The sequence below is a fragment of the Podarcis tiliguerta genome (genome assembly GCF_965153285.1).
Source record: "Podarcis tiliguerta genome assembly, chromosome: 2".
Lineage (NCBI taxonomy): Eukaryota > Metazoa > Chordata > Lepidosauria > Squamata > Lacertidae > Podarcis > Podarcis tiliguerta.
In genome coordinates, this window is record NC_139535.1 from 34603836 (window position 1) to 34630317 (window position 26482).

Consider the following 26482-nt stretch of genomic DNA (forward strand, 5'->3'; position numbering starts at 1 on the left):
TGCTCTGTTTCCAGTTAGGTGGAATCTTAAGAGTAGCATTAATGGTGGTAAAGAGAGATGCTAAGATAGGGGCCCACCACGACTGGTTCGATAAGAATACCTCAGGTGGTATCATATCCTCCCCCGGGGATTTATCCCCTGATAGCATGCTAATTAGTTGAATACATCTCTCTGGGGAGACTGGCTCCCAGGTGGGCAAGGCAGATGCTGGAAGGGTGGTGACTACATTTACGTCAGAATCTGAGGTGGAATACAGCTGAGCAAAGTGAGAGTGCCAGCTGGCTGCTGTGATGTTATTAACAATGAATGAGGGGGGTCTTAGACCTGCATTAATTAAATTCCAAAATTTCTTGTCGTCACGGGTTTTAATGGCCACTGACAGAGCCGACCAGCGTTCTTTCGCAAAGAGCAATTTCTTATGTTGGAGCAGCTTCTTATAGTATGAACGAAATTGGGCTAACTCCCTGATTTTGCTCTGAGTGCTGTCTGCTTTCATGTCTGACTGGAGAAATCTAAGCCTACTTCTGCACTGTTTGCATTCTTGGTCGAACCAGGTTTGATTCTTCCAGGATAGAATCGCACGGGAAGGTTTCGTAAGCGAAGGGAGCAAGTAGACTAGAATTTGCTGGAAATTTGAGAAATGATTCACATTCGTTGTTAACAGCTGAGCTTTCAGGGCTAGGATCTCAGGGGAATTTAGGAGGACTTTTATGTCTTGCTCCAGGTAGATGTCCCACTTCTTGCGTCCGGGGGCCAGGGTCGATGAATCCTGGGGGTGTGGTGAGCTGGGAGGCCCCAGCTGTGTGTGGTGAAAGGAGATGGCAATTGGAAGGTGGTCACTTTCGGTTCTGTTGAACACATTGAAACAGTATGCCTCATCATTAAATGCTGAGGAGGACCAGATGTAATCTATAACACTTGCCCCTCTAGATCCTAGAAAAGTATAGTATCCCCCGGACCAGTCTTTGGGTGTGCCGTGCAAGCTGTGCAGCCCGCAGTTTATAGTGAGCTCCAGCAGTATGATGCCAGCCCTATTAATGGTCTTGTCCTGTGAATTCCACGTAGGAAACCACTCCTCTTCTATGAATAATTGCGACTTATCGGTGAATAAGCTTATATCTGCTCCGATTCTGGCATTGAAGTCCCCCATTATAAGGATCTCTGACTTTGGAAGTTCAGCCCCAGATTTATCTAGAATAAATCTTAAATCCTCCCAAAGCTGATTTGAGTGAGAGGAGGAGTAGGTAGATGGATTGTACAAGTTTACACATATGAATTCCCCAAGCGAGCTGTTAGTGATGTGCAAAGTTTGAATGTAATTACTCTCTAACCAAAAGATAGGAGAGATATTAAGCTGAAGCTCCTGCGAAACAAATGTTACCAGGCCTCCACTAGGGCGCCCATACAAGTGTGTTTTGGTCGCAGGAATCACAAAGGCGTCATAGCCCGGTAGGGATGGGGGGGGTGAAGATTCTAAGCACCAGGTCTCTTGTATACCCATAATCTGGAATTTCGCTAAAAACTCTTTCATATCCCCGTCATCCTGTTTGGACGTCCATCCTGCCACATTCCAGGATAGCACATTAAAGCAATTTGAGGAGGGACTATGTGCTAGTCAATTGCTCTGGTTGCTGGTGGGAAGGACATTGCCAGGGGTCTGAGACAGCTCCAGGCGAGGTACTACCGAAGGTATCGAAGGGGTGGTGAGTTGATTGATGTGACCAGCAGGGTCTTCAGTAAAACCTAAGTTGTCTCTTTGCACAGTGGGTTCCTTAACGTTTATATATTGGCTTGAAAAGGTTGCGGATACATGAGGTTCTACCAAAAGAGGTTGACTGGCAAAGGACGAGGATATAGAGTCATTTGACTGGACCGCACTGAATGAAGACTCCAGGTCAGGCATAGAAGAATAGGACATTGACAGATTACCAGGATGAGGTGTGTTTGACGCGTTACTCTTTAAGGCGGAGGACGAGGTAGTTGATTGCAGATCTATTAGTAGAGGTGAAGGGGGTCTGCGTTGCGACGGTGTATGAGGAGCTTCCGCCAGGCAGACTGCCAAATCATCCGTTATTGGAGTCCCAGTATTTGGCAGGGGTTTCTGGGGTGTTAGCCCCTTCATAACTGGTTTCCTTTGATTTAATAGGTTGCTATGTCCAGGATTTGAGGAGATTTTCTCTTGAAGTACATGTGTAAGATGCTGCTTGAGTGTATCAAGCCTGTTTATAACTTCCTGCTGTTCTACTAATGGCAACTCGCCATAGGATGAAATAAGGTCCCTCTCCTCTGAGATATCCAGATGGCTGGGCCCGCTTTGGTCATGCTTCTTTGTTGCTGGAGTAGATAAACCAGGAAGCTTGGGCTGAGAGGGAGGGTGAGGTTCCCGGGTGGACAACTTGAGTTTCAAGGCTGAGTCGCGCCTGTCTGGCGGGCAGCTACCTTTTTGTACGGTGCTGCGGAAGAGAGGTTTAATCCTGGTGTCATTAAAGACTCTTGTTGGGAAGATGCCCCAGGTGGCCAGAAACGCTTTACGCCTAACCAGTATGGAGGGAATTTTTGGAGACTGGAAGGAGAGCAATACTTTTTGGAGCCGATGGTGGTAGTTTAAAAGTTTCACTGTACTGAGGTCTATTAGCGGAGGCCAAATCTGAAGGAGTTGCCTCAGATGATCTTTGACATCTCTCGAATTATTCCACCTTGGGGACCTGGGGTCCCTACTGTGTATAGTTAGACATATTTTGTTTGGTTGTAAAATCAGAGATTGAGAGTCCAATTGAGTTTTTAGGAGGTGACCACCAGTACCACTTTCATGTCTAATAAGGGAGGTATACCTCTGTCCCTTTAAATCCCTCGGAGGGAGAGTGTGGTTGAGCTGGAGCTCTAGCAAATGGGCCTCAAGCTTTTGGTGGAGATTATCCACCTGCATGGAGATCCCATTTATGCTCTTAAAGATGCAGCGCAGGGTCCTGGTTATTAATTGGAAATGATCGAGTCCCATGCCATCGCCGAGGGCCAACTCGGGCTCCCCCTTCGAGGTGGCTCTCACCTCTTTGTCATTATCGTTGGCATTATTCGTTGTCTTCGAGTTCACCCCCTCCACTTCTATATCGGCTGCGAGGTCAATTAAAGGATTAAAACGATTGTGAGTTTCAACCATGTAGCTAACTTCCTCATTATTTCTATTACAGTTAAGAAAAAAAGTATCAATCTTGGACTGTTTGGGCCTCGGGGGAGGCATTGCCTCATCCAGGTCCCTTGGCCGCTTGCCATGGCCCATAGTGGAGATTAGAAGCAATATCCACAATAATTGGAAGTATCCTAATACACCTTAGAGAGTATTGTAGGAAGCAGGGGAGTGGAGAGCGAAGAAGAAAGAAAAGTAAAGTTCGTTGCTTACTTACAATTCTCAGTCATTTCGGTTCAATGTCTTAAAGGTCAGACTTAGCAAGAGTTATTTTTGTGAGTATGCTTCTCTCCATTTTACCTCTTACTCTGTTGGCTTCAAACCTTGTATTTCCGCAGGCAGTATTCGAATATCAGTTAATGCGGATTAGTTATGGCTTCAGAAACGCAGATAAAAACTTCTATTTCCCCGTTCCAGTCTAAATGGAGATTGTCGAGAGTTTTCAGAAGTTAGAGGAAACAAGTCTCCATCTGGAGTATCATGTCCAGTTCGGAGCACTGCAGTTTAAGATTACTGGAATGTATACAGAGGAGGGCGACAAAGATCATGAAGACCTGGAGACTACATCCACATATGAAGAATGTTCCGAAATAGATATCTATTCCCCCACCCCCCAAAATGCACTTCATTTGCAGCCCAGTCCTCAAAGCTCCTCTTGAGTAGGAAGCCTCACCAGTGGGAATGTCAAAGGGCTGTATCAGCATAACAGTTTGAGGAAGGAAACCGCAGACCTGGGAAATGCAAATATTTCTACCCAACCATGCATATCAAATGGTTGCAGAGCCCAGCTCTTCACATCTGCTTACCATCCTTGGGCTGAGTTATTAAAAGGCTGCAGCAGCAGTAGCACAGCACAGTTTGAACAGCAGGAAGCCACGATAATCTTATAAATAGGAGATTGTGGTCCACAAGGGAGGCCAACTGAGCCACTTAAAAGATAGAGCTAAACCATTCAAGACTTGGGAGGATAAGGTTGGGACATGATCAGATTAATAATAGATTTTTAACCTCAACAACTTCTTCTTCTCCTCCTCCTCCTTCACAGAGGTGAGTAGATGTGATTAGAAGTGTCCGCCTGGTGCCATTTTTCACTTGAAATAAAAGATTAAAACCACATCTCTCCTGCTCTGGAGCTCATTTTCTCAACAGAGGTGGATAACCGCAGCAGAAAATGGTGTATGTGTTGCACACTCATCTCTGCAATCTGCCTGTGGGAAGGCCGGCGTTTCACCGAGTTGAGGTGGGCTTACCAGGAAAAGTTCACCCGGTGGGTGGGAGATGCAGCAATAGACTCCTGTCTGCAGCATTACTGCTCCTTACCAGCAGGGGGAGGGAGGAGCAAGGTAATGGTGAGATCAGGCCTGAGCAGAGATGCCAGATGGAATCCAACAGCACAGTGGCGCAACCTCAATCTCAGGGTGCCTCAAACTTCCAATTAAACAGCAGTAGTGCTGCTGCTAGGAGGCTGTTGCTGTGGTGGTGCCAGCCTAGTGGGTGAGCTGCTCCTGCCTCTGTCACCCTTGTTGAATGTCTGTTTTAAAATCACACACCCCAAGGTTACTACTCTGTAAGCGCACCTGAGTTATGCATCTGAATACCAGTTGCTGGGGAATCTGAGCAAGGAAGAGCTATAGCACAAATGTCCTACTTGTCAGTTTCCCATAGGCATTCTGGGATCAGAACATGGGATTACATGAGCCCTTGGTCTAATCCAGCAATACTCTTTGTAGGTTGATAGAACAGCATGGGGGTTTTTTTGTAAACAATGCTATGTGTTTTGTTTTCATACATCCCCTTGACTTGCTTGTGCCAAATCTCCAAACTGCTTTTTGAACTTGGTGGTTTTGAAGGATGATTTTGGCAAATAATTAAAATAATTAAACTAAAACAGATACCGTATTTTTCTGTGTATAACACTAGGTTTCCCCCCCTAAAAAATAATATCAAAAATTAGGGGGCGTCTTATACATGGATACATCTCCCCCCATTTTCTTAAATCCAAGTCCACCCAAAAAGTCTTATACATGGGGGCATCTTATAGACTGAAAAATACGGTACATACTTCTTTTCAAAACCTTAGGCTCAGGGAAAGCCTAATAATTTGAGGAAATGTGCAGCAGTTTGACTTTGTTGTTGTTTAGTCGTTCAGTCGTGTCCGACTCTTCGTGACCCCATGGACCAGAGCACGCCAGGCACTTCTGTCTTCCACTGCCACCCGCAGTTTGGTCAGATTCATGTTTGTAGCTTCGAGAACACTGTCCAACCATCTCGTCCTCTGTCGTCCCCTTCTCCTTGTGCCCTCCATCTTTCCCAACATCAGGGTCTTTTCCAGGGAGTCTTCTCTTCTCATGAGGTAGCCAAAGTATTGGAGCCTCAACTTCACAATCTGTCCTTCCAATGAGCACTCAGGGCTGATTTCCTTAAGAATGGATGCGTTTGATCTTCTTGCAGTCCATGGGACTCTCAAGAGTCTCCTCCAGCACCATAATTCAAAAGCGTCAATTCTTCGGCGATCAGCCTTCTTTATGGTCCAGCTCTCACTTCCATACATCACTACTGGGAAAACCATAGCTTTTACTATACGGACCTTTGTTTGACTAGACTTGGGTAATAGCTGAACATCCCACAAGACTGTATTTCACTAGAGATTTAACTTTCAGAAGGGCACTGTGAGATTGTTCTTCGAGGGTTTCTTGTCTGTTTTAATGGAATTGCCCTGAAGGGCAAAATCAAAAGAGAAGCAAATTTAATGCTGTCTGCTTATGTGACAGCAATGGAGGATGGAGCCTTCATCCCTATAACAGAGGCACCATGAGACTTGAGTACACTTTCCACACGCACAATATTAATTTCTCACAAGGACTTGCAGCCTTTGTTATATCTTCGGCCAGTAAAGGAGATATGGTTAAATAAGATCTGGGATTTAATTAAACAAGTCAAATTAGCTGCATACCAAACCACCCCTCCCAAACTCACCATCATGACTTTATAACACGAGCAGCTTAGCAGCCAGAACGTCAACTGAATCCTCTTTGGACTGGACATCTGACTTGAAGGATGAATTTATTGATTTAATGAGATTTTCCACTGGAATATTTATCTTAAAGAATAGCGCAGTTTCAAAAATTGGTAGTATGTAAGTGTTAGCTATACCTGGTTACAATTATGTTTTCATTGGAGGGAGGTGCTGGGTGTGTTTCATTATTTCTGCTTTTATTAGTGCTTTTGAATCTAGTCTCTAGAGTAAGTCAGGGTTATTTTTCAGCATGTTATTATTTTCATACAGTCTAGGATCATTAATTCAAAAGTAACAGTGAAATCCTACACATCATTACCCAGAATAAGGTACAACTCGCATCAGTGGGACTTTTTCCAAATCAGTGTGCTTAGATTTGCAGCTTGTGCTACCTTGTTTAATCATACTTTTAAAATTATGTCCACGAACCAACGATGCTGCTTACCTGGACATCTCCCAGAGGGTTCTGCTAGCTCAGTTTGGGAAGATGTTGCCTCAGTAAAGGCTGAAAACAGATTTGGGAAACCTGAGACCTCCAGATATTGTTGTACCACCATTGTTGATCATTGGCAATAGGACTCGGGGCTGATGTTGGAATCCAACAACATCTGGAGGGCCATAGGTGCTCCTGCCCTAGCTTAGAGTCATCTGCAGCCCTGAATCCAAATTCCTCCTCCTCCTCCTCCTCCTCCTCCTCCTCCTCCTCCTCCTCCTCTTCTTCTTCTTCTTCTTCTTCTGACAGCCCAGTGACTCCACCCTCCCTGGGAGAGTTTTTAAAATATTTAAAGGGTGTGCAGCCTATTCTGTAGGCACATACATTTGTGTGGTGGTGGGACAAGGGAGTCTGCAGAGGAATGGAGTCATGTCCTCAGAGCAGGGCAGTCTAGAAGGGGTCCTCTTCAGGGTAATACACTGAGGCAGGAAACATGACAAGGCTCCTAAGCCTAACTCTCAGGAGCACTGCATAGGAAAGCTCTTCTTAGATGTTGTGATGTACTGCAACATTCTGTTGCAGGTTCCCACTTTTTTGTCTGCAATGATCAGTTGTGTGTTTTCTCCTCTCTGCACACTTCATCAGGCAGACAGGACTGAGATGTTAATGTGAAAATGTCTCCAAATGAAGCATAATTAAAGTTCAATGAGCAAAGCCTAATTTTCTGTGTACCAACTCTTGTTGTCAGAGGAGGATTGATTGATGACTGCAACATGAACAAGAAAATGTATTAGTTGTGAGCTCTCGCTAGAGCCCTCAGAAAGTCAAGTGCTGGGGGCCTGCTCTGAATTTCTGGTTAGCACCAGCTGTGGATATTTTAGGGGCTAACTATGATGTTACTGGGGATGTGGGTAGCGCTGTGGGTTAAACCACAGAGCCTAGGGCTTGCTGATCAGAAGGTTGGCGGTTCAAATCCCCACGACAGGGTGAGCTCCCATTGCTCGGTCCCTGCTCCTGCCAACCTAGCAGTTCGAAAGCATGTCAAAGTGCAAGTAGATAAATAGGTACCGCTCCGGCGGGAAGGTAAACGGCGTTTCCGTGCGCTGCTCTGGTTCGCCAGAAGTGGCTTAGTCATGCTGGCCACATGACCCGGAAGCTGTACGCCGGCTCCCTCGGTCAGTAAAGTGAGATGAGCGCCCCAACCCCAGAGTCGGCCATGACTGGACCTAATCGTCTGGGGTCCCTTTACCTTTACCTATGATGATGTTACTGCTGCTGCTGCTGCTGCTACTACTACTACTTTGTTGTTATTGTTATTTGCCAACCAAAAGTAAATGTAGAACTCCCTCATGACTGCACAGAGCAGTGCAGAAATGTGGGTCATGGCTGTTAAAGAGGAAGGCTAAGCTAAGATTCTGCTGGTTTGGCAGAAAAGGGTCTTTTGTAAATAATGGACTTGGAAGAAGCTATGTGGTTGTCAGGATAAATTTGGAGAGAGAAACTATGTGTACCATTTTGATTTCTTGGAGGAAAGATGGACTATGTATGTAATGAATGAACACATGAACGTTACAGCCCCCAGCTGTGCTCATCAGAAAGGTGTCTTTTCACACGTGTGGATATTTGGCTTAATTGAGATCAGCATCACCCTTTAGTTTTACAGGGAATGATATCAAAGATGTGCTTTGGTGCATTTGAGTGATATCAAGGTGTACAGAGATGCAGCTTGATATCTATGCAATATAAAAGCCCTTCTTATCCATGCAAGCACCTTTTCTTTCCCAATTATCACTACATTTTCAGCATCAGCCACGCACATTCCTGCTTAAATGATCATATCTCTATATTTATAACTGCCTGCCAGGACTTCCATTGGAAAGTCCTCCTTCAACTTGCTTGTGAACCATGATAACTGAGATTATGGAAGATGCACTCAACTTTTTTTTGTGCCTGAAAGAGAAGTTTGTGCCATTGTTAGAAAAGTTGATCAGATAACTGACTTGTCTGGAAGCTCTTTTGCTTTTGCCCTGCATTTCCATCATGCCTGAATCTGACACTCAGGGACAGTAAAAATATTGACAAGCAAAGCAAGCCAGCAACAGTTTAAAAACCGTAGTAAAGCTCTATGTTTCATTCGAGTCCTGGGCTTTCTAAGGCAGCCCAAATAAGCAGCTTTCTGAAAACAGAACTGTTCGTGCCACCTCCAAGAGTGCTTGTATTCCACTGGGATCAGCCCTGGTGCTGCCTATATTTGCACTTGATGTATGTGGCAAGTTTGTTGACAAAAACTCAATATCTCCCTGCACCTCTCTAATAACAAATGATATGTGCTGTGTAGATAAAAGCTCTCCCACATTCTTAAGTTGCAGTGCAGTGGTCAGTAAAAGCCAAGTACTGTGACCCATTGTCATTATGATTGAGTGAATTCCTCATTAGGGAGCGTGTTCTCATCCATCAGAGGTGCCAGCTTTCATTCCAACAGCTGTATTTCACCTAGGATCACAGCACTCTCTGACAAGCTATATCATGCCAGAAAACGAGAAAGCACTTGGGGGTGGCTAGAGCCATGTTTTCCTCCCCATAGTTCTTCATGATTATCCTGGCTACTGGCCAGAGAACGAGTCATTCATTCATTAAACGAAGCCGGCTGAAGAGCTGCGGCGAGCATGTCTTTGTTAAATGTCATGATGTCCAAGTGCAAATTGCACGTGTCACACCTTAAATTGGAACTTGCTGATAATGCATTTTATAGTCGCTGGTAAATTCGGAATGGAGGGGTTTCTGAGTTTTTCTGGATCCATTTCGAGAAGCATTTACTTGGATGAAATGGCCAGCCGCATAAAATGGTGCCAAAAAAAAGTCTAAAAGATTAGGGGTTCCTCAAAGGCTTCTGTTTAGGGAAGTTTTTAATGTTTGATGTTTTATCGTGTTTTAATATTCTGTTGGGAGCTGCCGAGTGTGGCTGAGGAAACCCAGCCAGATGGCCAGGGTATATTATTATTATTATTTTTATTATTATTATTATTATTATTATTATTATTATTATTATTATCATCGCACTCAAAACATTTAGTATTGCCTTAAAACAGCCATTTTGACCAGTGGTTGCCTGCCAGTGGTAACTGCATGGAATTATCATGGAAGCAATCAAAGAGCTTTTTAGGAGTGCAGAAAAGACATTCCTATAGGGAACATAAGTAATAAAACACAGTCATCAGGGGATCGAGGGTAGTATGCACCTATATTACACAGGATCTTGGTTATTCTTAAAAACCTTAATTATTTGGCCTGTCTCTCAGATGTTTACAAGATGGCAATAATTTTCCTGTGACATCATTTGCACCAGCAGGCACTGTTGCCCCACAAGGGTTTTAAACCACCCTCTTCCCCAGACCTTTCAAATCCTAGTAGCACATAAAAGCCTTGACTGACTGCCTTGCCATACAGAAAAGCAGGCATTGGCTCTTGCAGATGCTTCTCTTCATCGTTGAAAGAAGGAAAGCTAAGAACAAGTGTGGTATTGCTGGGTTTGGATGTGAGTAGAAGCCAGTGTTGAGAGGAGCAGAAGCACCAACTTGAATAAAGTACAGTGGTACCTCAGGTTAAGTACTTAATTTGTTCCGGAGGTCCGTTCGTAACCTGAAACTGTTCTTAACCTGAAGCACCACTTTAGCTAATGGGGCCTCCTGCTGCTGCCGCCCCACCAGAGCACGATTTCTGTTCTCATCCTGAAGCAAAATACAGTGGTGCCCCGCAAGACGAATGCCTCGCAAGACGGAAAACCCGCAAGACGAAAGGGTTTTCCGTCTGCAGAGGCGCTTCGCAAGACAAATTTCCCTATGGGCTTGCTTCGCAAGACGAAAAATGACGGAAAAAATTGAATTTTTTTTTTGCTCCAAAACCCCTTATTCTGAATCGCTAAGCTGCTAAAAGCATTTTAGCAGCAAAACCGCTTATCCCCCCCCTAAAAAAGCCATTTTTAGCCCTTTTTTAGCCATTAGCGCTAATAGCGCTACTCCGTCAATGGGCTTGCTTCGCAAGACGAAAAAACCGCAAGACGGAAAGACTCCCGGAACGGATTCTTTTCGTCTTGCGAGGCACCACTGTACTTAACCTGGGGTAGTATTTCTGGGTTAGCGGAGTCTGTAACCTGAAGCGTATGTAACCTGAGGTAATACTGTACTGAAGGAGCAAATAAGCCCCGTCTCATATAATCAACCACATGATTGACCCACACCATTTGGATGGCAATGCCCATTAACTCTGAGGGGCCCTGGCCCCCTCAAATATTTTACTGGGGGCCACAAAGGGACCTTGGCCTCTAGGAGTTGGCTCCTGTGGGAATGAGTGGACTTCACAATGTTTGTCTTTGGATCGCTGGAAAGAAGGAGTGAAGAAAATCATAGCAGGCGCATGCAAGATATGACTGCAAATATTCCCAGTCTGGTATGAAAGCAACTGAGGAGACACTAGTCCACCTCAGTAAAGGAAGATGAAAAGAGATTTGTTATCTTAAGCTTCATTGTTGTTGTTCTTTGCTGCATCTGATATTGTTTGTTTATTTTGTTTCGATGCACCCTAATTTCCCATAAACTGTAATGGCACTAAAGGCGTCCTCGCTGCAATGAGCTCTTCTTATAATGCCCCTGATGAGCTCAGAGAAACTATTCATTCTGCATTCAAGTCCTGCACATTTTTAGCCCTGCTGCGCTGTCAGAAAAGTGCTTCATCTACAATTTCACAGAAAATGCTTATTATTTGAAATTTGCATTGATGCACACAGTAAAACTGTAGATTAATTATTCAAATGCTATTAAAGACCCGAGTACAACTTCAGGCCTTGCTTTCAAGAGGCAGAGGAAGTGGAAAACATGGATTGGCTTTTTAGCATACCTTCCCCACCACTGGCTTAATCTGATGGGCTGTTTTTGGATTACATTTACCAAAGAAAATTGCATATTAATGCATTCACTTTTTTGTTTCCACCTATTTAAATAAAAATGAACTGAATATAGATAAAGCTAGGAAACGTTGCACTATTCCAGTACAACCTTTGGCCCTTAGATGACAGGAGAAAGGATCATTTCAGGTTGGTGGAAGAGAATAGATAATAATAAGGTTTCTCTCTTATGTAAGGTCACTGTAACACATGTGAGCAACATGTGGCTCTAGCTTGGTCGAATTTCACAGGACCACAGGCCAAATTGAACATGGAACTGGGATTACGACCTCTTAAATCAGGGGTCAGCAAACTTATTCAGCAGGGGGCCGGTCCACTGTCCCTCAGACGTTGTGGGGGCTGGACTATATTTTGAAGAAAAAAATTGAACAAATTCCTATGCCCCACAAATAACCCAGATTTGCATTTTAAATAAAAGCACACATTTTACTCATGTAAAAACACGCCGATTCCCAGACCGTCCGCGGGCCGGATTTAGAAGGCGATTGGGCTGGATCTGGCCCCCTGGCCTTAGTTTGCCTACCCATGTCTTAAGTCATCTTCCTACTGTAAACTTTAGCACCAGTAGACCTGGTTTGAAAACCCATAAACGCTGGATAATTTTTTTCACATGAAATTTAGGACTCTTTCATTCCCACATCCTAACTTAAATATTTTACGCAATGCAAAGACTGATTTCATCAACAATCAAGAAGATAATATCAAATATAGCTCCTATTTAGACTCCCAATGCCTCCTACTCCACGCCAGTATTTTAGACTTGGAGAGGAATGCTTGCAAATTCTGCAGTGTTTGAATTAAGGGAAATTTACCTCTTCTGTTAATAAAAACTTCTATTTAACCAGCAGTGCAGGATTCTATAGTCACTATAAACACTGGAGATTTTCCTCTCCAATAAGCACAGGAAGAAAACAAAGAAGAAAACCAAATATAGGGAACATGCAGAGATCTAATCATTTTGGGGGAAGGAAATTATGCTTGTGTGTGCATATATAATATGTGCATATATATATATAGAGAGAGAGAGTTTGGCAGCAGAGTTTTTATGTAGTGCCTAAACTGAGCCTATGAAGAGAGCACAGCAGTTTTACTGGCTTCGAGGGAATGGCATTGTTTACTGTGCCAGGAAGACATCCATCAGCAAATAAATCCTAGGGGCCCTGCTGTGGACTGAAAAAGGGTGGAAAACAAGTGCTCAGGGGCCATGTGGTGGCTACTTAAAATTATACTGCAGCAGCAAAAACCTTTTGGAAAGAGTCTGCTGCCATGCACAACATGACCATCACTCTCACCTAGTCAAAATCCAGGACAGGTGCATCTCTATATGGTTACCATATAGCAGCTTTTCAGTTTAATGCTGGCTGAAACAACAACAAAGCTTTGTTCTCATAATATACCATGTACCAGGCCGTGCCTTGGATGAGACCAGTGCTCACCATACAGCCACGTTGTTCTTGTTGTGCCACACATCTGACCGGGCTGCCCCAGCCACTCTTGGTGGCCTCCAAGAAATTATAAAACCCCAGTAAAGCACCCAACATTAAAAATGTAGTTTTGTTGTTGTTTAGTCATTTAGTGGTGTCCGACCCCATGGACCAGAGCACGCCAGGCACTCCTGTCTACCACTGCCTCCCGCAGTTTGGTCAAACTCATGCTGGTAGCTTCAAGAACACTGTCCAACCATCTCGTCCTCTGTTGTCCTTTCCCCCCTCCATCTTTCCCTACATCAGGGTCTTTTCCAGGGAGTCTTCTCTTCTCATGAGATGGCCAAAGTATTGGAGCCTCAGCTTCACGATCTGTCCTTCCAGTGAGCACTCAGGGCTGATTTCCTCAAGAATGGATAGGTTTGATCTTCTTGCAGTCCATGGGACTCTCAAGGGTCTCCTCCTGCACCATAATTCAAAAGCATCAATTATTCGGCGATCAGCCTTCTTTATGGTCCAGCTCTCACTTCCATACATCACTACTGGGAAAACCATAACTTTAACTATACGGACCTTTGATGTAGTTTACTGTTTACCATACGTTCTTTTTGCAACTGCCTAGAAACTATCTTGGTATTAAGTAATATATAAATATATGAAATAAGTAAAATAGCATTTTAGTATGAAGAAGCTCATATTCATTACTTGGAATTAACCCAGTTTTTTATCTGTATTTTAAAGAGTAGAAACAAATAATTCCTGGAATTACAACTCTCCCCATCATCTTCACACACTTCATAGTAATATTAAGAGCTGTTCTCGTATTCATAAGCAATATTCTCCATAATGACAAGCAAGAGGCAGGATGGAAAGCTATCTTCCAGTATGTTCTGCAATGCAGAAGAAGTATGCAAGACTCAATGTAAAAAACTGGTGCCTCCATTTAGGAAGGAATGATGAGCAGACTTAAAATCTAGCGGCAGCATTAAAGTTGCTTAAGAAATCAAGAGAGATAAAATGTTCTTTTGGAATCGCATTCAGAGTAGACAAACTGCAAAGAGAGAAAATCCAGCAGTCAGCTGCAGAATTCATGATCAGGTTTTTAATGGTATAATCAATACTCCTTTTGGAATATAGCAGTGGTGCCTAAAGGAGTTCTAGAAGCCCTTTTATCTCAACACAGAAATGTTCCAACAGGAACCAGTCGTGATTAGTTCAGATATTACGCTTACTTTCTGTGATTCAAGAAGCACTTCTTTAAAGTGTCATCCTCCTCACCTTGGGAATGTTGCCATTCTAAACAGAGCCAGGTTTCTTTCTTCTCACTCCACTATGTAATTTTATGACAAACACACCCAAACCAGTTGAGAGAACTATACACAAAGTCACTGGATGAAGCCATTGGAGCAGGTCTGTGTTCTTTGAAAGGTCAGCTGTAGTAACATTTACTAATCACTGCTGTTTACTATTTATTAATACACATCAGGCATATTGACACGGTCTACCCACTCCCATTTAATCAGCCATGACAGAATTATAGAGTCAGTTTCAAATGGTCCAAATCTACCATGTCATGCCTCTCTTCTGCAGCCTTCATGCTCCCACAAAGCTGGTTTGGAGCAGAATAATAGTAGAGGTTTAAGTTAGCAGATGCATCGTGGCTGGAGGATGACAAAAGGGAACTAAAGGGAATGTAAGCAGGGCAAAGGAGTAAAAAAACTGGTGTAGTAACTGGGGGAACTTCCGTGAGGCTATCTTTCATAAACGTTTGTTTTTAAACCAGCCACTGTTCAATCCAAACAATGTCTGGTATACCATTGGCCAGGTTCTTTTCTGTGGATGATGTCAGCAGGACTTGTCACTAACAGACCCTCTGCACATTTGAAAGCCTCCAACCACAATACAGTAATCCCCTGAAAAGTTGACTTCTACAATTGACAAGTTGTTCACCCTCAGATATGCCAAGAAAAATAAGTCTAGCGTGTGATCCGCTGGGTGTGCTGCATCCATGGCTGTCATGATGGCCATAAAACCCCCAACAAGGTAACCTGTGGATTTTCCCCATAACCAACAGATTGGATTCACAAATGTCAATCCAAAGCCTTCTGAAGGCTCAGGCAGGGAAGTTGTCATGGGGGGAGGGTGTTATTGCACTGGGAGGTTCCTTAATTTGTCTGTCCTGATGGCACAACTCATCCATGCAGGGCTCAGCAGTACAAGCCAGATGAGCCTTCTCATTTAGGATTAAGCCCAAGATAGGGTTAAGCCCAACATGATGGTGACTCCAACTCTCATCAGCCCCAGCCAGTATTGCCAATGGCTAGGGATGCTGGGAATTGTAGTCCAGCAACATCTGGAGGGTTACCGTGCTGACTACCTCTGTCCTAGATAATACGTAGATGTTTTATTATGTATCAAGCTGGTATTAAATAGCAGCAAGTTTGCTAGGCAACCAAGGCTGTCCTGGCTTGGGGAAGATCTTCCTTTCCGTAATTATTAGCTGCACAATTGTACAATGGGTTCTTAGTCACTGCAGATCAAAAACTTACAATTTCAATCTTTAAATGGGAAACTAATTCTTTTTTTTTCCTTCTTAGGTAATTTCACATATTTTAATTTGTATATGGTAGTTTGTATCAACTGCATATTATTGACATATTCCTAGCTTCAAACTATTATCATTTTGAAGCCTAGGATTTAGAAACTAATTACAAGACTTAAATGGATAAGCCTGGGGAGCTAAATCATGCAAATACTCCTATCTATGAAGCTAAATATTCAAAAAACTATTTGAACTGCTGACTTAGTAACTGGAGTTGGGATGGAATTTGCAAGATAACAACAAACCTGAGAACAATCCTCAACTCTTACCCCCCTAATCTATCCATGGCAATTGTAGTGTAGCTGTTATTAACCAGCTGCAGGGGACAACTGTGGCTACAGAAGGGGGGGAAATGTTATTTTCAAGCATGGTGTGTTAATTAACACTCACATGATTATTTCTGTACTGATTTTTAAACATTGCATGGAATTGTTCAGGATAAAACAAGAGAGATACTGCAGGAAAACTCATTTTGGCAAGGGAAGCACGTTTACAGGAGCTGTTACAAGAGATGGAGTATTTGGAGAGGTGGCTTTTTCTTGCTCTGTTCCAGAAAGCTATTCCTTGACTGCAGACACATCCAGTACCATGCCCTTTGTTCACACTTGATTGGTAATTGTCACCAGGCAACTTGTATTCCTTGCACCTGCAGGAGTCCTTGGATCTCCTATGGTTCACCACAATCCCACTCCCTTTTGACAACTTTTGCTGCAAGGTAATTTCTTCTCCATGCTCTGATCTGACCCCACCTCATTTTATGCTATGAATAAGGTAAAGGTGGAAGACAGGAGTGCCTGGCGTGCTCTGGTCCATGGGGTCACGAAGAGTCGGACACGACTAAATGACTAAGCAACAACAAAGGTACCCCTGACCATTAGGTCCAGTCATGGATGACTCTGGGGTTCTGCGCTCATCTCGCTCTATAGGCCGAGGGAGCCGGCGTTTGACCGCAGACAGCTTCCGGGTCATGTGGTCAGCATGACTAAGCCGCTTCTGGCGAAACCAGAGCAGCGCACAGAAATGGCGTTTACCTTCCCACCGGAGCGGTACCTATTTATCTACTTGCTCTTTGACGTGCTTTCAAACTGCTAGGTGGGCAGGAACAGGAACTGAGGAACAGAGCTCACTCCGTCCCGGGGATTCAAACCGCCGAACTTTGGATTGGCAAACCCTGGGCTCAGTGGTTTAGACCACAGCACCACCCGCGTCCCTTATGAATACTGTATTGCATTTTTATGGGTGGCACTCATGGCCTGACTTTTCTTTCCTGCTGGATCACCAACCTGGGAGGAGAACGATTGAGTGGGAAAGAGCCCTTGCCATCGGTCCTGGCCATGCTTCCAGTATTTATTCACATTTTGAAACTGCAAGGCAGCTGCTCCCACATGGCTGCTGTCGTCAGAAGCCATATCTCAGGAGCACGAAAAGGCACACAGTGCCACTTCAGAACGAAGATGGATTTTGTTGGTTTTGTTATAGGAAAACTACCATGTCCTGGGGGAAAAGGCTCAGACTTAGCTGTCTCCCTGGCAAGCTAGTTTTCTATACACAAGTATGTTGCTGCTGTTTTTAAGTGAGGACATATTCAAACATGCAATCGGTCCAATATACCTGAAGGAGCGTCTCCACCCCATCGTTCTACCCTGACACTGAGGTCCAGTGCCAAAGGCCTTCTGGCATTTCCCTCGCTGCGAGAAGCCAAGTTACAGGGAACCGGGCAGAGGGCCTTCTTAGTAGTAGCACCCACCCTGTGGAATGCCCTCCCACCAGATGTCAAAGAGAACAACAACTACCAGACTTTTAGAAGACATCTGAAGGCAGCCCTGTTTAGGGAAGCTTTTAATGTTTGATGTATTATAGTGTTTTAATATATTTTTGGAAGCCGCCCAGAGTGGGTGGGGTATAAATAATAAATTATTATTATTATTATTATTATTATTATTATTATTATTATTATTATCATCTCCCTATCTCCCTCCCTCCCTCTCTCATAAATACATGGGCACATACTGTAATAGTTGTATAATCCCATCTGCTTCTCCTGCTTTTGTGGATGAGGTAGAGTTGGGAAAGGCAGCATCTAAAATCCTGATAAGAGTTAGGATTGAACCGTCTCCACGTTGTGAGCAAAGAAACAGCATCTGTGTTTGTGAATTTTCTTTTTTAGCTGCTGCCCCCCCTGCCACCATGGATATGCTCCAGAAGCCCCCTGGAGCGCCAGAAGCTCTTAATGTGACACAAGGTGCTATATTGGGAAGGCAGGCTGGAAGACTCCCACTGTGTGTGGTTTGTGCTCTGCACACAGACCCTTTGGGTTTCAATCAAAGCAAGCAAGAGAAATCGTGGCTATCATAACACTTATTTCCTCAAATTTCCTTCCTCCTCCTTTTGCCATGCCTGGCTTTTTTCTAGCTTTTTTTCTGTGTCGCTAGGTGAAAACATATCTAGGCCTGACATCCTGAAACACTAATATTGCATTCTGTTGCATAATGGCATCGGCCTTGTAAGAAAAAGTGAGACAGCCACAGCTGCACTCCCCAAAATATTAGACGGATACCAGCAAAGCTTGCGTGAGCTAGACCTGATTCCTGTTATTCTTCCGAAGGAGTCTTTTGAGCTGTGCATGATCCCATCAAGGTCGACAAGTGGGAATAAAAGCCATTTCATTTTAAAGGTGAAATGAGCAGGTTTTGTCTGGGAAAGATACAGATACTCCCTTAGTGTCCAGAAATGACTGCAACCCCCTCAATAATGGCTAAAACCTTGTTTGCAGTCTTCAACAATGTAAAGGATGCATGACTGTGAGTGCAGGTAAGTGGAAGATAAATAAGCTTTGCAAATATTTTGTTTTCATGTAGATCATCTGCTTGCACATTGGAAGGGTCAGCAGATGCTGTGAGCAGTTTCATTTATTGTGTCACCATCTTGACCAATTAATTTATTCAGATTTTTTCCCCTTTGGTTTACTCCGGTACGTAAAATAAAGAGGTTGTGTACTGACAGGCCATTTCTGTTTCAAGCTTTCTCATGTAAATCCTCCAGTATGATAACAGATAATGTACAAGATTCAAATGCCCTTGTCTCTTTCTCTGCCCACTTCTCCCATTAAAGATCCTGCAATAATGAGGGGGGTTGATGTTTTCCATGGAGCCACCAGCCAAGTGCTCTAGGGTTCCATGGACAGCATAAGAGCCACACAGAGAACTAGCAGTGGGTGGACTGACCAATATTTTGTCAAGAATGAATCTGAGTAGCTGAATAAATTTTGATCCATGGTCCAGATTTTGTCTGGTTAGGCTCGAAGGCCTGAGCAAATGGCCTAAAGGGCTCACATCCAGTTCATAGTTTCTACAATCCATTGAAGCCCCACAGTTCCAGAATATATAACGGTATTCAGGACTGTATTCAGACTGCACTGTGGTATCTTTTGCAGGAAATGGATACCTTTCACTCTCCTGTCACTGGTGGTTTGTGCAAAACATATGGTGATGCTCTGGTGATGAGGTGATTGTCACCTGTCAGAGATTAAAGTCCCCAGTCCAGATTTATATTAGACTGGACCAGATGATTTGAGGCTCTGTCAAAAATGGATCTATGAGAGAATGGCATCTAAAATTCAGTTCCTCTCTCTCCAACAGAAATGTGATGTGATGATTATTTGTAAAGGGTGTGGGTCAAAAATGCAAGTCCTCTACTCAAATTGATCTAACCTATTTCGTGTTCAACCCCCTGCCCCTTTGAGCCAGTTCCAAAATAGGCTTAAATGCCTTGTGGAGCATGCTTTGGGACGCATGCTCCACAAGTCACCAGTCCTTGTTCTCCTACAAGTACAGCCCATGTGGGGATTTTGCCTACAATGAGTAACTTGTTTTCTTATAGGATAAATAGATTGGGGATTTACATGGAAAAGAGAAACCAGTTTGTGTTTGTGTCCATCATTTCCCAGCAATATATAGTAATATAAAGTGGTAAGCAGAAATCCCCATGTGAACAAACTTTTCTTCCTGAGGCGGCATGTTCAAACAAATGTTAGTTCTGAAGGAATTAAGAAAGGTTTTCCTTTCTGCATTTTTTCTCTTTTTTTGGTCTGTCATCAATCTCTATCATTCAAAATGTGTAGCGGCCTCAATAAATGGCGCTTGAGGGACCACAGAGCGAGAAACCACTCTGGAAATAGAGAAGTGTGTTTTGGCTGAAACTGCCCTGAATTTCTACCAGCAGGCCTATCTAGCAAGTCTTGCTAACTCTAACTGACAGGAACTCTAATGGGTCTAAATAAGTCTTCCTTTCCTAGCCCTGCTACCTGAACTTGAGATAACTTTTTCAACTTCAGTGACCCTGCAATCTTGAACCCACAAAATATATGCTCTGTCACTGAGGAATTACCAGGCTTTCTCATATATTAACAGACACACACACACACACGACATACACAGATACAACCACAACCACACACCAGGTACACATTATTTATTTTTATTTGTTAAAAGTCTGGGACATCCATTTGATTTCCCAATTTTACTTTGCTGGTTTTGTCAGTGGCTTTTGTAACAGGTAAAGGTAATGGTACCCCTGACCGTTAGGTCCAATCACGGACGACTCTGGGTTTGCACGCTCATCTCGCTCTATAGGCCGAGAGAGCCGGCATTTCTCCACAGACAACTTTCCAGGTCATGTGACCAGCATGACTAAGCCGCTTCTGGTGAACCACAGCAGCGCACGGAAATGCCAATTACCTTCCCACCAGAGCGGTACCTATTATCTACTTGCACTTTGACGTGCTTTCAAACTGCTAGGTTAGCAGGAGCTGGGACCAAACAACGGGAGCTCACCCCATCATGTGGATTCAAATCACCGACCTTCTGATCGGCAAACCCTTCTGTAACGGGTAGTTTTTCCATAATTAAGTTTCTTACCAGAAGCAACAAAACAATTAGCTTTTGGAGGCTACTAATTTAGAGGTATGATGAAGGGCATTCTTGCTAGACAAAAAGAAAAGGAGAGGAAAGGAAAGGAAAAAAGGCTCCATAATTTTCCATGGATTTCTATTTCAGTTTTGGCATCTTGTATCTATACTCCATTATATTGGTTAGTTTCAAATAGCGACTGCTAATAGACAAATGTTTCTGAATATAAATTACATTTCCCCCCAGATGCACATACCACAAAGCCCCAGACCAGGTTACTTTTTATTAGATGGGTCATGTGGCAGATCTATGTTACACTAAAGAGGGATTCATGTGAACTTTTGTGTGTTGAAACATGTGTGAAGGAATCACTTGCATTGGCTAGGCCTTCTGCCTGCCAGTGGGGTGGGTGTGCTCACCATGTCCTGCAGAAGCTGCAAATTTCTCTTTAATTTAAACTAAAGGGATGGAGACCTCTTTATTCTAAACTTTACAGCTCTTTCTCTCTTACACTGCTTCTGGACTTCGATTGAAGGGGGCACATTAGCACTGGGGAGCATGGCTATTCATTGCATCAGTGTGTGAAAACCCCTTTAGCTTAAACTTTAGACACAGCTTTTGCAGATTGCAGACCAAGATGCCTAAATCAAATTCAGACTTCAGTGTTCATTAAACAATTTCTAATTTTAAGAAATCTCTAAGACTTATAAGGTTATAAGAAGTTATGCATGGCTAGATGAGCATTTACTGTGTTGCAAAGGAAATGAGAGAGAATGCCAAAATATTTCAGCTGATAAAACAAATTTCATCATTTCAACAATCCTGGATCCTACATGCAATTATTTCCTATAGCATCTCCCTAATAACCTTTATATCATTTGCTTATTATTTGCTTCCTGTGTGAAATTTTAATTCTATTTTCTCTTTCTCAGCAACAGCCCTCATTTACTTGGTGGTGGATTAACATGGCTCTATCCGTTTTACCCAAATATATGTACAGAATTGAATCTGCACAGATCAAATTTGAGCAGAAAATGGATTGTTTCCATGATGCCATCTGTGCACACATTCGTTTTCCTTTGTCGTTACTATGGGCTGCTTGATAACTACTTCCAGATAACCAGTCCTATTTACTTTGCATTCTTTTACCCATAGATGGATGAAATGCAGTGGGGCAAAGGAACGAAGAAGGTCCCTACTTCTGTCTGCAGCCTTCCCTGTAAACCGGGAGAACGAAAGAGGATTATTAAAGGGATGAGCTGCTGTTGGCAATGTGAGCTATGCGATGGATACCAATACCAGTCTGACGAAGTGACCTGCAAGATCTGCTCCTACAGTCAACGGCCAAATGAGAATCGTACAGGATGCAGCCCTATCCCTATTGTGAAGCTGGAGTGGCATTCCCCGTGGGCAGTCATCCCGGTCTTCTTGGCCATGCTTGGAATTATCGCCACCATTTTTGTTATGGCAACCTTCATTCGATACAACGACACCCCCATTGTGCGGGCTTCTGGAAGGGAACTCAGCTATGTTCTATTGACAGGAATATTTCTGTGTTATATCATCACGTTCTTGATGATTGCCAAGCCAGATGTCGCCGTGTGCTCCTTCCGACGTATCTTCTTAGGATTGGGGATGTGCATAAGTTACGCAGCTCTGTTGACTAAAACAAACCGCATCTACCGCATATTTGAACAGGGCAAAAAATCAGTGACAGCACCCCGGCTTATTAGTCCAACGTCACAACTAGCAATTACTTCGAGTTTGATATCAGTACAGCTTCTTGGGGTTTTTATTTGGTTTGCAGTTGACCCACCAAACAGTATAATAGATTATGATGAGCATAAGCCTATGGAACCAGATCAAGCCAGAGGAGTCCTCAAATGTGACATTACGGATCTACAAATCATATGTTCTTTGGGGTATAGCATTCTCCTCATGGTTACATGTACTGTCTATGCTATCAAGACTCGGGGTGTCCCGGAGAATTTTAATGAAGCCAAACCCATTGGATTCACTATGTACACGACTTGTATAGTATGGCTTGCCTTTATTCCAATATTTTTTTGCACTTCCCATGCAGCTGAAAAGGTAGGTGAAAGTCAAGTAACTCACGGGATGATTTTTCCTATAAATTATATATGGAAGTTTTTATTTAAACGTGCTTTTGGAAATGGGCTAAATGGCTTGACAAAAAATGGTTTTGTATTTGCCATGTATTTGCTTCTCCCCTTCTGCAGTTACCAGTAGTTTGTAAGTCATTTGTTTCATGAAGTGGCAGATGATGGTCAGTAAGAATCAGCTGATCCATTGGTTCCTTCTGTTTTAGCTGCACCTTTTTTTAGCATAATGGATAGAATGTTACTATTTTAATGGGAGGGACAGCTCATTGCTTTGATTACAGGATATAAAGTCAGCATCTATTGAAAATAGTTTTGTGTCCTAATCTGCATTTTGGGAATTCAGAACCGCAGGGCGCAAAGGATCGCTGAGATGCGTTTCTCAAACTAGGTATTGTGGTGCAATCCTATTAACATGAATAGAGTATACCCAGTGGTAAGTATATAAAAGATTGCAGCTTTTGTTGTGGGAAATATGGCTACAATTTCTAAATATGAAGGTTCAGTGTTGCCATAACCAAGCTATTTTTTTTTACTTGTACGCATTGCAATGTGGAGCCTACTTGTGTAGGTTCCCTGTGCAATTGGAAATCTTGTAAGATCAGAGTTCTAAATTGTACAGGGAGCCTACAAAAATAGAGAAGGATCTCCACTGCAGAAGTTTAATCCTCAGAAGGTGGAAGGCTGCAGCGACTGTGATGCAAAGGAAGGCAAGTTGTTGCTTGAAGAGTACTCTAGACTTAAACATATGCATGAATTTCTAATTGACTTTATTGTACCTTAGTGGAAGGAGATTCCACAACTTCCTTGGAAATACATTTTGCATTATAACTCTTTTGGGTTTTGCTTCCAATATTGTATCCACTTTCTAAAATGCATTTCTTCAATTTAGTTAGGAGGATGTCTTCTGAATTGGTGACAAAAGTTTTCCTAACGTCAGGATACATTATATCCACAGTAGTCCTTCTTGTCCATTATACCCATTTCCACATCAAAGAAGAAAAATTGGGTTGGTTGGTATGATTTGTTGTTAACAAATGCATTTTGACTGCTAGGAGTATATATACTTGCATAACAGACTTGTCATCCAAACAAGTTTTGCTCTGTGCTTTTGTACTTGCCTATTATTATAGCCATTTCTCAGACAAAACTAGATTGTATGCTCTTTTTTTTTTTACTTTTCTAATTTAATTTCCTTCTGCCTGCAGAATTTGTGATATGAAGCAATCATATTGCCAGAAGACCATATTTTGTAATCAAACAATGTGTGTATATATATATATATATATATATATATATACGCACTGGCGGAGGAACAGGAGTGCAGGGGGAGCGCACTGACCCCGGCAGGGTGATCCTGGTGGTGTGCCATTGCGGCTGCCCCCCGCCCGTGCTGGGTGCCAGGCCCCTGCAGGCAATGTGCCACGCCCCCAGGATGCATGCCATGCCCCTGCGGGAGGTGGCACACGCCCTGGGACACGCCCCAGCCCTGCACCGCCTGCTTTCCGCCCCCCAGTGCTGGAGTATGAAGCTCCACCACTGTCTCTACGGAGACAGTTATCACTTAGCCTAGTAAGTGACATTGCACATATGTATAACACAGCAGGATACAGTGTGATTCATTGATCTCACCTGTTAGAAGGCCATGTGCAGGTAACATTTGCAAGTCCAATTCCATTTACAGCAGTGAACTAACTATGTAATTATTCATAAAATCAAAGCTGATTCTGTGAGCAGGCAACAACTGACCAAACTAGATGTGAGGGCTAGAGTTTTGTGAATGGAACTATCATAATTTCTAATCCTGGAAAATAAACTGCATTAAGATAAGAGTATTGCTAGGGCTTTGAATGTTTCTCCTACCATTTTCCTAATTCAAATCCCTTCTGAATGCATTTTGAAATGTTCAAGTACATGCATATTGGGTTGTGCTCCCTATATATTGATTTAGGTTTTCCTATAATACTGGCATGCACAACATCTGGCTTTATCAGTTCTTACAACATTTACATGTTGAAAAATGGCATTATATTATATAATATAATAAGGGACTGCAATGATGCCTTGGAATAAAATTACACTATAGGAAAATGTGAAGAGAAGAAGAGCTATTGATGGTTTAATGGTAACATTTCTGGAGGCTTTGTTATATTAAAGAAGTTTTTAATATTAGAAAATATTCAGGAACTTAAATCAGAAGCAATAAAAATTGTCTTGATATTGATCTTTTTATAAGACATAATAATATAAATGTGACCAGCACATTTTAATGTGACTAAGAAAAAGGGATTTATATATTAAAATGTGCACATTCTGATTTTAGAACAAGCACATTCTGTGTGGCCAGCATTAACCCCAATTATACACATATAATTTACTTAGCCTAATCACTGTCTTCCAATTAAGAATTAGTTTTCAGCAGAATCTTTTCTGTGCTAACATGACGGGAAGAGATATATACTGTGGTGAGGGAACTGGGTTTGTAATGGAAGGAGAAAATGTTTGGGAAAGAACTGCAGGTGTCCTTACAGCCCTTCCTTCTTGTTCAGACTTGTGAAACCCCTTGGAACTATGAGGAAAGGAAATATTAAAAAAGAAGAATATAGATGCTGTTGTGATATTGTGGAGACACAGGAGGTCAAGTACCTCTCTGCCCTCCTATGATTTAGTTAGTTAAAATTATTTCTATCACACTTTGTGGTTAACATACAAAGCAATTTTAAAAATAAAAATCATACAAACCAACATAAGAGTGTAGCCAATTAAAAGCTGAAGGTAGCGTGGTTGCTTATTTCAGAGACTATTAGGTAAAGCCATTTACCATAAGCAAGGCTTGACGGGGTTTTAGGTTTGACGGGGCCCTAAGCTACTGAAGGTAATGGGGCCCTTTATATGCCCAGCTGTCCTTTGTCAACAACAAATTGTTGCTGTTTTTTGTGTTGAATATATGCTATATGGTCGTTTATGGACCTAATGGGTATCTAAAGCCATTTGCACATGTTGCCGTGCAACCAGTCCATGCAGAATGTAGGCACCCTATATAGTATATAGAAATGAGCAAACCAGTGATATTTTAGGGAGCAGGCTAGCAGGTGGGGCCCATTACTTAGCCTACGCAACACAAAACACTGTTGCTGTATGTAGGTTTTATTTTATTTTTTATCTTATATTTTGGAAATGTACATGCAGGTTTTTTCCCTTTAGATTTTTTAGGGGGCCCCAAAGAGAGTGGGGCCCTAAGCTATAGCTTGTTTAGCTTATATGTAAATGTGGCACTGACCATAAGCTGCAGTGTTAAATTAGACTACCTTGTGATTTTGTATACAGCCTTCTTACAGTCAGTGAAGAGTCATCACAGGGGAGAATTTACTGGATGAAATGCTTTCAGAAAGTGAAATACAGGGTCATTACCACTTTCCACGCCCCTGAAATAGTTTCTGCCACAGCCACAATGGCAGTAGCACAGGCACCCATGAGATTTTTGCTGTGAACTCACCTCTGAGGAAGAACCCCATCACGGCTGGCTGGCAGAAGCAGGGAAGGCAGTGGCAAAGGCACCATTGGCAATTACAGGCAGCCCTGTAAGCGGACACAGGTGGAAGCTACAGGCAGGCAGACCCATGGATGGCAGATGGGGGAAAATAAAGATACCCACTTTTGATCCCGGTCTACCATCCGAACCATAAGACGCATGTGCCCAGGGCCGGATTTAGGTTTGATGAGGCCCTCAGCTACTGAAGGTAATGGGGCCCTTTATATGTCCAGCTGTCCTTTGTCAACAACAAATTGCCACTGTTTTTGTGCTGAATATATTCTAGATGGTAATATATGGACTT

At 42.9% G+C, this 26482-nt stretch overlaps 1 protein-coding gene across 3 annotated transcripts in view; it reads left to right on the forward strand.

Moving 5' to 3' along the window:
- GRM7 (glutamate metabotropic receptor 7) overlaps positions 1–26482 on the forward strand; it is a 399167-nt gene that overhangs the window by 294461 nt on the left and 78224 nt on the right. For 2 of the 3 annotated variants that reach the window (XM_083424907.1, XM_083424908.1), the window contains exon 8: positions 21682–22617. The exons of the other annotated variant lie outside the window; for it this stretch is intronic. In XM_083424907.1, the coding sequence (XP_083281033.1) occupies positions 21682–22617 (936 nt within the window). The remainder of the gene's footprint in view (positions 1–21681; positions 22618–26482) is intronic. 3 annotated transcript variants of the gene reach the window in all.